The sequence below is a fragment of the Mercenaria mercenaria genome, chromosome 5 (genome assembly GCF_021730395.1).
Source record: "Mercenaria mercenaria strain notata chromosome 5, MADL_Memer_1, whole genome shotgun sequence".
Taxonomy (NCBI): Eukaryota; Metazoa; Mollusca; class Bivalvia; order Venerida; family Veneridae; genus Mercenaria; species Mercenaria mercenaria.
Window position 1 is genome coordinate 13813129 of NC_069365.1, and position 12535 is coordinate 13825663.

The 12535-nt window shown below is 36.3% G+C and overlaps 1 protein-coding gene across 3 annotated transcripts in view; it reads left to right on the plus strand.

Annotated features, from left to right (window-relative positions):
• LOC123556490 (coiled-coil domain-containing protein 30-like) overlaps positions 1–8127 on the plus strand; it is a 30344-nt gene extending 22217 nt beyond the window's left edge. For all 3 annotated transcript variants that reach the window (XM_053542722.1, XM_045347256.2, XM_045347257.2), the window contains exon 2: positions 5066–8127. In XM_053542722.1, the coding sequence (XP_053398697.1) occupies positions 5066–6490 (1425 nt within the window). In that variant the 3' untranslated portion in view covers positions 6491–8127. The remainder of the gene's footprint in view (positions 1–5065) is intronic.
• Positions 8128–12535: the final 4408 nt, after the last annotated feature.

Genomic DNA, 12535 nt, shown 5'->3' on the forward strand with positions numbered 1-12535 from the left:
ATTCCCGGGTTGACCATGCAGCCAGACCCTCTCCCTTTCCCATCCCTGTCAGTACGACTGCTACAATGGTAAAGGTACAGTTTTCAACCCCTGTCACCACCCAAATTTTATTCCTAATCATAGGTTTCATTTAAGTACGTAATTGGGCTGTCATGTCCTGAATGTCGTGCATGTCAGTACTCGGAAAGTTATTGAGAGTGTTACTTTTTCAATCATGCTGGCAGATAAAAAGTTACACTGAATTTTGGAAGTATGAAGTACATTTGAACTTGAGGGGGATTTAAATTATTACCGTGAATATATATTTTTCTTTTTAGAAGTGGTATTACCAATACATTTATCTTGCTACAATTTGAATCGATGTGTCATACTTGATTTGGCTATTACTCAAACCCTTCAGTATCTACTTGTAACTTAGCACACGATCAATTTTTGTTTGAGAAAGATAAACGTAACATGATATTGACGTCTTCATATTTAAGTTTTAATTGGGCAGTATTTATGAACAATTTAAAGTCAATATTGGCCATACAAAGAATAATTTCAAAATTTCAATAGTTAAACCGACACTGTGCCGTTTGAAATAGTTGGCCTTGATTATCGTGTATTTACTGACATCAAGTTATTTTTGTAATAAGTAATTGAAGTTCAGCATTTTTATTGTCTATCGATTGTCTATATTTTAGAGAATGAACAGGAAAAAAATGATGTTTGATTGTTTACTGAAGTTAATTTGAAGATATATATCAGTTTTCGCTGCCCAGCTGTCTGCACAAAGATTGCTTTATTTTCCAACTGCAAAATGATAAAAAGCCAGAATATTTTAAATAGTTCGGTATTAAGAAAAAACAAAGTATTGAAAATTATGCATTCTTGCAGATGATTTTATTATGTTGTTATTGCTCTATCAGAAACCATCTTTATATCGCCGGACGGGCACTTTGGAAAGGGTACAGTACATGCATATAGAAACTGTCTCGATAGCCTGTTGGAAGAGCAACCGCTTCTGTTGCGGGGGGAGATCTTGTGTTCGCACTCTGACCGCGTGAGACAAAATACTTTAAAATGGTTTGTGCAGTATCAATTTAAGCGCTTAGCATTAAAAAAAAAAAATAGCGTGTCTTTTCTCATACTTTCTTAGCCAATATGAATACAGTCAGGAGTGAAGTAACAGAAGTTGTAGGACTTGTTTTTAGATAACTTATAAATTGAATTAGTATAAAATCAAATGAAACCATTTTTTGTCACAGCAAAACTAGTGTTTTGGGATCATTCCTAGGGCCAAAATCCGTGAGAGCATTACCGTCGGATTATGCCAAATTAAACAAAAATCCGCCATATTTTTCACGTGTTGCAACCAAACCTCTTAGTATATACGTAAAACAGAACATTTAAAACACAAGACATAGTCGTGATAGTGCTTTAATGTCAGTCTCTTCTAGGGTGTAACATATTTTTATTTTATTTTGGAGCGATTTCCGTCATATTTTAATCATTACGACGTTATTCCCATGTCTCCTTTTCTGAAAACAAGAAAAATCTCCTGACAAAAGAATCATTTTTCCTATTCCCTACTTGACTTGACAAAACATTTTGTATCTTTACATTTACCGTACATCAACCCCTAAAATGGGAAGCAATAAAACGCATAAAACTACACTTGAACTGCAAGTAGGTGCCCGTTGCTAACAAATACAGCATTTGTGAAGAAAACAGAAGAATTTTATGGAGATTTCATATCCCATTTTAGTGTGAGATTCACAGTTGTTTTATTACAGTTTTAGGGAAGTTTTACATCATGATTCATGAAGTCTATACCACTTGTTCCATCTACTAGTTTGTCAAAAACATTGGTAATCCCTAATTCTTCCAATATGTAGGTTAGGGCAATCCGATTTATCTATAATCTTCAAAATTTTATGTCAATATGTAAACAGATCTATAAATATATATCGAAAAGAAAAACAGGTGTTTTATAGCATTATTGACCAAGTTAATGATCGGCAAAATGCATAATGCATGTTAATGCTTGTAATATGAGCACTCTTTTTATTACATTTTAGGGAGTAAATATCTACATTTGTAGAAAAACATACTGTACCACTACGATATATTTTGTAAATGCTGTGTGGACTTGAACAGATTGGTGCTGTTCATTTAGCACACCAAGAAACTGATTATCAAATTGAATAGCAGTATTTTTTAAAAATATCACCTCTGTTTCAAAGACGTAACAGAAGCTCTATTAGATTTATAAAGAGCATACTGTAGGTTGTTATAAGACAGTCTCACGGATAATATTCTTACACAAACTTGTGAATGATCCCCTTTTTAAATAAGTATTGTCCTTTTTTCGGGATATTAAAATATTTGCCTAAGAATTCTGTTTACTTACTCCGTACAAGAGATGGTCTATAAATATCAACTATCACAATAAACCCTTCATTAAAAGGCAGTACAGGTTATTAATTAACCATAAAGTAGGCCATAAACCCGAGATATAGGATAGTCTTCAGTTCTGTTATTGTCAAATTGAATTGAAGATGAAGATTATTCTTAAGGAATCACTTAACAAATGTATAATCAATATGTACACAGAATATGTACTTAGTTACAACCATAACATCCACACACAGTACCGCCAGTGCAACAATTTATCGTTTAATTTGTTTTTATTGTTCTTACAAGATATATACAGACATTTAATGAGATTGTAATGCCACGAACTTAAATATATTATTGGATAGTAAAAAGAAAACCAAAAGCTAAAAACGGTGTACGTGGCACTTGATTTCTTTCATTACTTAAATAAGTATAAACTATATGTGAGTGTGCTTTGAAAGATGTCGTAACCTTGACATTATTTTCTTAAAATATTCAGGTGAAAAAAGTACCAGCCAGGGGTCAAAGAAAAGACACTTCAAATTAATGTTTGGCTTGATGAGAAACACTCTTATTCTTTAATGTTAATCAAAACATCACAGTAATAAATTGCGTATAAATTTCTCTGTTTGCTACAAGGTAATTTGAATATATCGATCTGTGACCGACTTTAAATGATTTTATTATACCACAAGTCATCTGTTAAATTCATATTAAATACACATCCTTAATTTCAAAAGCAAGCGATGTATTTATCTCTATAACAAGACGACGTTATTCTTGTTTACCTTTAGCTCGATTAATTGATCATTTTTGCTTTCGGTTTCTCCGTTTGACTTTTCTTTAAATCATATAAATCTATAAAGCTATCGATCAAAAATTGTTTAGCTTGTTTCAGAGGGCCCTTAACAGTTGCTTAGATCTTTAGCAAGTAATTGAGAAATGTTGAACCTGTGGAGATTTATACCGTTCCACGGTCTATATTTACTGTTGTCATCTGCATGACGCGTTTAAGTATCTTGTCGCCATGTATCAAGCTAATCGGAAACCCTTAATCTTCAAAAATATAAAAACACAGAACTCGTTGTCAAAAAGCTTCCTGATTAAGTACTCTACAAAATGATTTTGGCCCGTTTATCTCTGAGATACAAGGGAAACCGGTAGTGTTCAGAGAATTTGTTTCAAATCAGGCTAGCTTGGTTTTGATGTCATAAAAACACACTGTACTTGTAAAATGATATTCTTTCTCTAAATTCTTTAAGAACCAGCCATAACAAGGGTGTATCTAGAGAGAATTATACTTTTACGACTTCGGTTAAGCATTATGCTGTGTTTTTGAAAAGATTATGATAATTAATGTTTCAAATCGGTGTTAAGTATCTCCACTGAAGCGAGTCAAGGAATTCAAACACATTTTGTATATCCTTTCCGCAGCCTTAACGTACTAAAACGTATTAGCGTCTGATGGCCCTTTCACGCTTCCGTAGAAACAACATTTATTACACGAAACTTATTTTGAAAATATTTCTGAAATGTCTAGGTCTGCAGCTCTCAAATACGGTTATATCTTACATCTGAGGCATATACTAACACTCTCAGACAACATCAAAAATGACATTTTGAGCGATTTGATGAAGTTCCAGAATTATCAATGTACCCTTGGTCCGTTACGGACCCCTGTGGGATTTCTGTTTATCCAGAACTCAAATATTTTTTCATATATTAAAAGCTGACATGCTCTACTAAAGCCCAGGTAATTTCAATTCGTAATAAAGTGCTGAAAATTGGCTCCCCAATAGCAAACCCCCCCCCCCCCCAAAAAAAAAAAACAAGAAGTCCACGCGCATACATTTAGACGGGGTGACCCCTTCGCGTGACCCCTGACTATCTACGAATCAAAATGCGGCTTTCGTTTTCAAGTTTAGCATTTCTACTTTCATTTTATTTACTTCCGGAAGTAGCTGAAGGTCGAATGACGTCATTTTCTGTGTTGTCAAAAACATACATATGCCTGGTGAGATTGCATAAATATGTGCTGGCCGTCCTAAGGATATGTTGTATGCGCTCTTGAAATATCCTAGTAAATATGTTAATTCCCTAAAATGATTTTGTTCATATCGCATATATTATCTTGATACAGATGTATAGCGTGCTAATTGCTGAATACATAATGCTAATTTCTAAAATCAAATATCGACAGTCAAGTTGTCAAACTGTGATTGTAAAATGATCAATGTTAATTATAAATTTTGAAATGCAAAAACAGTATATGACGAATGATTATTTAGATAAACAGCTGAATATAACAGCGGAAACAAGTTTCTGTCCCATGTTTGCAAAACCGGTGGAACGTTATATAGCTTCAAGTCAGACTGGTAGAACATTACGTACTTTCAAATAACGGAAAGTTACATTTGCCAGTTTAATTCAGAGATTACTATCCGCACAATTAGAAAGTTGAATAAATTGATAAGTAGCTTCTTAGCATTCAGGTTTATGTTATAAACGTATTTGGCATCAAGCATTGAGGACTTGCTATTTAGCAGTGACAATTTCCACGCGAACGCATGCCAGTTCGTCGTATGGACAGGATGTTATGATGATGAGCAAGATAAAAAAATTCCATTAAGCATGAGAACACAAAGCATGTTGTGAAAGTAATGTTTTGTTTGTTTCATTGCAGAGCGGGGATGACACCGCCAGGCAGCCTGCCTTACTTGCCGACGTCCGTGCTGGCCTCCAGAGGGCGTACCTAGAAGGTATCGAGTTCATGCGACTCAAAATCAAAGAGACAGAAGAAGAGCTCACACAGATAAAGCTAGGATTTTACCAGTGTGAAGAAGCAGATGACGAAAATTATGAGAAATATCTGGTTCAATGTAACGAACAATTCCTGCAAGCAAACAACGATCTGCGGAGAAAGAATGTTAAGTTAAAAGTGGTTGACAGTGAGATGGAGCTTGTGTCATTATTGAACCAGCTTCGGGACAAGATGGAGATTGACAAAGGTGAGATAGCTTTTCTATCAGAGTTCTGGGAAAACTTGAAGAGTACCATGGAGAGTGTCAAGGTGCTCGTGAATAAGTTCAAAACCAGTGTTGTTGATCGTCTGCGTGGAAACTGTATCAGTTACAATAACGGAGATATTCACCTGGATGTATCAGCAAGGTATACTGAAGAAGTGAAAAACTATCTGAATGAGCTTGAACAACAGCTTGATAATACATTAAAACTAATCCAAAGTTTCGCTAATGGAATACACCAGGATTTGTTCTCTCACACAAAGTTCACGGAAGGCATTCTTGTGGCATGTGATCTCAAAGCCTTTCCGATACTTCGGCTGTTTCCGGATCTAACGGAAAAGGTCGAGTCAATGTGCTCGACGGCATTTGTTTGGTTAGATCGAGACGAGCGATATATGTACGAAATCAAAGATTATATTCGAGAAACAAGAACAATGGCAAAGAAAAGAGTTGAAGATCTGAAAGTGCAGAAAGAGAAAATGAAGAAATTCGAAAAAGCCGTGAAATCTGCAAACATTATGTTACATAATAACAAAGAAAAACTGCAAAAGTTGGAATCGGATCTGAACCAGTTAGAACAGACATTCAATGTTTATAAACAGCAGATGGATTCGAAGTGTGGAGAGAAATCTCAAAAAGAAAGTATGGTCGACTTTCTAAAGATAACTCTCTCGCAAACCAAGAAAAACTATAATCTGCAGCTGAAGAGGCAAAGGTTGTTAAAACAGGTGGAATCTTTGGAGGACTTCCTGAAAAGCCTTGAACGGGATTTAAGCAGTGTTCAAACTAAAATACAAGAAAAGGCGCAGCAGAAAGACATACTAGCAGTGAAACTAGAAACCAATGAGAAATCGTATGGTGCCCTAAAAACTGATCTTGAAAGCTTCACAGAAAACTTAGACTCACTTGAACAAGAGGTAAATGGGCTGTCGGGGCAATTGTTGCAACTGGAAATCATACAAACTTTCAAATCCTCACCAGAGAATCTAGATGGAGTATTTGACCGCCCACAATCTGTTAAGCTAGCCCCATCTCTTAAAGAGAAAATTAAGAGAAAAAGAAAAATTTTGCCGCCTGTCCATTGACGAAAAAGATTTGTCTTCCTGTCTGAAATGTAGGCCATTGAGGCTTTTTTGATTGTGAGAAAAAACACATCTATCTAGGTATAATCGTTGCGTGTCGTAGTTTAGACAGACAACTTAAAAAGAATTTCTCAAAACCATTGTGTAGCAGTTTATAGAAATCAGTTTTTTCTCAAAGAATTTTTGCTAGCCAGTTTTATGAGATACTGAAAAAGAGTAATTGCACAAGAAGTTAAAAGCAACAAAAGAACATGTTTGCAATCGGCGAGCTTTTGCACGCATTATAAAATCTCTAACTTCTTTGCTGTTGCTCAACTTGCAATTTCAGCAAAAATATTGTCGTCCTTTTCAACTACTAAACAAACACTAGAATGTTATATCATAAATGTGACGAGCTATTATTTACTTAAGATATGAGCTTATTCAGCAAAAAGAAGTCATATATTACTAAAACACATGTTACTAAGTGGTACGAAATTTTCAACGTCGGGTATAAACTGTCGCGGTATGTACCACTTTCTTGTTTAAGAGGAAACTGACGTTTTACGCGTGAAGTTCAAGCACTTGATTGAGAGTCTTAGATTCAATGCTCGTGCACATTGTAGAAAACATGTCGTTCCTTTAACAGTATAACTTTTTAGGGTTGAATGCGCCAGATTTGACGGCATACAAAATAATCTACGCATTTTAATGACACTGTCTTTTTTTTTCTTAACTGCAAAACAGTTCATTTCTTTTGACAAAGCATTTATGTTTGTACATGTTTACATTGTTGGAAAACGATCGTACCTGTATATTTATTTTCATTGTATTTCTTATTCAGAATTATAGACAGTTCCTAGTCGGCCAAATGTATATATTTGACGAAATCATTTTATTTGACAGATGATCCGCCTTTCGTTATTTCATACCAAATGTGTTTGATACACACATCTGAAAACAATTTTCTAGATATCTACATTGTTTTATTTTCATTTTGTCCAAATTCTTGTCCATTTTCAAATGCAGCTGTCATATTTATTCTTATATGGCGTAGAAATTGCTGCATTCGCAAGAGGTTAATGTAATTATAGAGACTATCTGACAAAAAGAGTTTTGATAAGTGCGCCTAACTAGTCTAGTCTCGAGACTATCCGGCGAAATCTTTTAACCCTAACCCTGCTAATTTTTTATAATGAACTTGTCCATCTTTCAATTTGGACAGAACCATTGACTGTTAAAAGGGGTGCTTACCAAAAAGATACTGACTGAAAGGCGAACAGTGCAGATCATGATCAGACTGCAAGAATGTGCAGACTTATCTTGATCTGCACTGGTCGCAAGGGCAGAATCAATCGTGTCCAGCATGGTAAGGGTTAAAAGGTATGCACCATACAATATTATTGTATTTCTTCAACAATTTTTTGACATTAAAGACACTGCATTTCAATGGTTTGTATAAGAAGAAAAACTTTGTTTTCGATACCTATTTCCTTGACATTTATACGGAAGACTACTCCATGGAAAACTAAGAGCATAAGAATAGATTTGTACTCTGTGCTTGAACTTGTCGGTATGTGTTTTGAGTGTGTGCATGCGTGTGTGTTATGTAATTACTATGTGTATCATACCTCAGAGAAATATACGCAAGTTGAACTGAGTGTGGTTTGATTTTATTTCTCTGCCCTTACTTCTAAACACTTTCAAGTCAGGATGTAAAAGTACATGGTAGCAGAGAGATTTGTATCAAGGCCTGTGTACAAACGCCGTACTAACTCATACGGTATGTAGGACAAAGTAACTCCTACTTTACTAAAAAAAAAGTTTCTTGTTTAACGTGGTAGTCGACGAAAGTCCCCACCTGGAATGGATGAAGCCGAGCCCACGACAGGCGTTATATTTACCTCCCCAGCATCCAGTCTACGCCGATACTGCTGGAAACAGTACCAATTTAAGTAAATCACCCAGTACTGAACACTAGTCGGGATATCAGCCGCGACCGGGAATCAAACCCTGACCGCTGGCGTTGTAGTCTAACCTGCTAACCACTGCGCCACTGACTCCCTGATACTAAGCCCAACGTTCAAGTTAGCAAGTAGTAAGTCATACGTAGGAGTTAGTAAGTCGTAAGACTCGCTACAAAATCTCTCTGCTAGTACCATAGCAGGATGCTACAAAACTCTAATTAATTTAATGGCAGACCCGTCTGCTGACATTTGCGTCCTTGTTCTGTATCTTCGACCTTAAAATTCTTACAGGACCAATTAAGTATACACACCACGGTGTTTTTCAAGTATTTCTGACCAGAAGATAAGATGTAAACATAAACATAAAAGGGTCAATCACTTAGAAGCGAACTTTAAATGGAAATATGAACGACCACACGGCTTAATTGTTTACACTTGCATGCGTCAAGAGTTCAACAGGGTTGGGATTTTAATCTGATTAAATTATTTCTTTAAATAGAATTTGTGTATTTTGGCAGTCATTAGTTTTAAATCAATAGCTGGTTAAAGATACAATGTGATAAATTAAGGTAGTTTCTGAGAGGGCCTTTGATAAATAGAAGCTAAACAATCTATATCAAGCTCTACGCAATATTTACACATTTCTTTATAGATACAGTACACAATAAATCACATTAAATTATGTAGAACGAGTTTTTTGGTTTTGAAGTAATTACAGAAATGCACACGGAACTGTCAGTTTAATTTGGCGCTGTTGACCAAAAGTTTTAAGCTGTTGAACGTTAAAAAAATGCTATGTTTCGAAGTTAACTTTCCTTCATGAATTTTCCTGACATTTTGCTCTGCTGTTCATCCTCGGAATATTACCAGGTACACCTTAACCAGCTTATTTAAAGACCCATCTGACAGTTTCCTATATGTACGAGGGACGTTCAATAAATAATGATACTCCGTATGTAGTTCCGTAACCGGTGGTTATTTTTGAATGCGATTTTAGCATATTATAGAGCAATTTATTTAGAACAAAATGCCATATGAATGATAAAAACCGGTAAATTCAAAGTAAAAATATAATCATTTGAGTGGAGATTTTTGGAACTTCGTCAAATTGTTCAAAGGGTCTTGAAAGTGTCAGTATTTGCCTCGGATGTAAGGTATTTCCGTATTTGAGAACTGCAGACCTAGAAATTTCAGAAATATTTTCAAGTAATAAATGTTGATTCTACGGAAGCGTGAAAGGACCATCAGACGCACCATTCATAATTTTCAGTGTTTTTCTGTAGTAAGTGTACATTTATTTCCGCGTTCCACTTCCTAACATAGGCCCTACCTGCCTTAGAAAGATTAAATGCGTGCGAGATACGTTTTTTTTTTAAACAAAAAGACCCACCTAGTTTACTTCTCTTCCTAACTGTAGATGCATGTGTTTTCACCAGGAAAATTACTCACATCGCCAACGGATTGAACTCCTTCCTCCTGAACTGGTAGTCACGAAATCACCCAAATGAATTAAGTAGTCTGACTTTTCAGGAATTCCGATAAACTTCTCGTAACTAACATATCCTCCAGTTTCCGCGCCCCACCCAACTTGAACCAATGTAAGGATACATATGCAAGGAATGAAACATATTTAGCCCTAAAGAAGCAAACCCGAGCCGACTTTCTTTTCCGATGCACATGGCGGTGACAATGTTAGGACCACTGCAAATATTTGTTAATGTGCAAGCACTATTTAAATAATTAAGTCTATTGTTAAGTATATTTTAAGTCTACGTCAAATCCATGTAGTAATAAATGAGACAGAGCGAAATTCACAGTTTGAAAGTGAATCAAAACTTTAACCTGCATAAAGGGGAGATAATTCATAAAATGTTGGTGTATGAGTTACGGCCCATGTATTATAAGATGTGTGGTAATTATTTTAAGTTTGAATCAAGTCTCTTCTGTTATATCAGAAATATAGTGGAATGCTTCAAAATAACGTAAAATATTTAGTTAAGAATTGATATCAGATTTACGGACCTTGTGTTGTATGATGCGAGTTCTGATGGAGAACAACTTTTGAAGCCTGAATCAAATCCATAAAGTGATAACAGAGACAGAATGATAGTACACCAAATACTCTTAAAACAAGAAATCCGCAGTAAAAGGGAGAATAATTCATGAAATATTGGTGGGTGGAAGTTATGGCCCTTGTGCCACAAGATGTATGTGATGATGAGGAATTACTATTTTAAGTTTGAAGCAAATCCATATGTCAAAAGAGATAAAGAGAAAGTGCATCAAAACTTTAACCAAGGTGTGGACGCAGGAGGCCCAATGCCGGGCCGAGTAAGACTTCGTATAGTCAAGCAGTGGTTTTCATCCGAGGGAAAAATTGCATCCACTGCCGCTGTATGAGCAAAAACACTGATTATCCATATTAAGAAAATCATCAAAATAACACGACGTATAGTAACAGTGTTTCAGTGACAGACAAGAGCATCACCGCGAGAGCAAAATACATCCAGACACAGCTCTGGAACAAGTGTTTCATAAAATCCTCGAGGGATTCAGCAGATATGGAGTTAATTATGGTCTAAATGATCACATAGCATTACAATGACCATGACCCTGTAAAGGACCCGATGGTGGACGTGCCTTTTAAGTCTGAAAGCCATATAGCAAGGGACCTTTTAAGTTCCAGCAGTCTGATCGGTCTACAGTTTTAATTCATCAGTACTTTTGTAAGAAAACTTAGCAAGCCTACTGATTAAACAGTGGAATATGTTCCGCCTTATTAACGCCAACTGAACATTTTATAGCCAATTAAACATGTATATGTTCTTTGGCCAACCCTCCACTACCAAGGGGTAACAGTTGTTGCATTAAAGTCACCGTGGACCCTCAAAATCAATGAGAATCAGTTTTTGTATAGTCACTGTATAAGCTTGGCCATAGATTAACTCACCTCAAGTCAATAGGGGTCATGCAAAGCTCAGGAGTAATGTGCATGTCAATTTTATTAAGATTTTTGTACTAACAGTCCTTATTGCCTTGACATCTGACCTCAAACCGGTAGTCAAGCACTGTCCATGAGCAATATGCAAGTCTAGGAGCATAGGTCAAAGCATTTACTGAACAGAAACAACGTTGCTAACAGACTCACAGTGCCGTCACGAGTACCTTTATGCATGTAACAACGTTGCTAACAGACTCACAGTGCCGTCACGTGTACCTTTATGCATGTAACAACGTTGCTAACAGACTCACAGTGCCGTCACGTGTACCTTTATGCATGTAACAACGTTGCTAACAGACTCACAGTGCCGTCACGAGTACCTTTATGCATGTAACAGTGTTGCTAACAGACTCACAGTGCCGTCACGAGTACCTTTATGCATGTAACAACGTTGCTAACAGACTCACAGTGCCGTCACGAGTACCTTTATGCATGTAACAACGTTGCTAACAGACTCACAGTGCCGTCACGAGTACCTTTATGCATGTAACAACGTTGCTAACAGACTCACAGTGCCGTCACGAGTACCTTTATGCATGTAACAACGTTGCTAACAGACTCACAGTGCCATCACGAGTACCTTTATGCATGTAACAACGTTGCTAACAGACTCTACCTTTATGCATGTAACAGTGTTGCTAACAGACTCACAGTGCCGTCACGAGTACCTTTATGCATGTAACAACGTTGCTAACAGACTCACAGTGCCGTCACGAGTACCTTTATGCATGTAAAAACGTTGCTAACAGACTCACAGTGCCATCACGAGTACCTTTATACATGTAACAACGTTAAGTTCCAGTTAAGTTTATCACTTGCAATGTTAGTTTTACAGCACATTTATTTATGTATTTGGGTTTTACGGCGCACCAACACAGTATAGGTTATATGGCGCCAAACAGGACTACAGATTTTGGTTCCAGGTCTCATTTACATAGAAATAAAAACATGAGGTATGGAATCAAAAATTTGCATACCTGCTGGAATCACAGAGTTACGGCAAAACCAAGTGTTAAGACCCTATTAGTCGCCTCTTACGATTATGCAAGGGTAAGGCAGTGGTTCCAATTCTTTTCATACACAGATCGTCCCAGAACCACA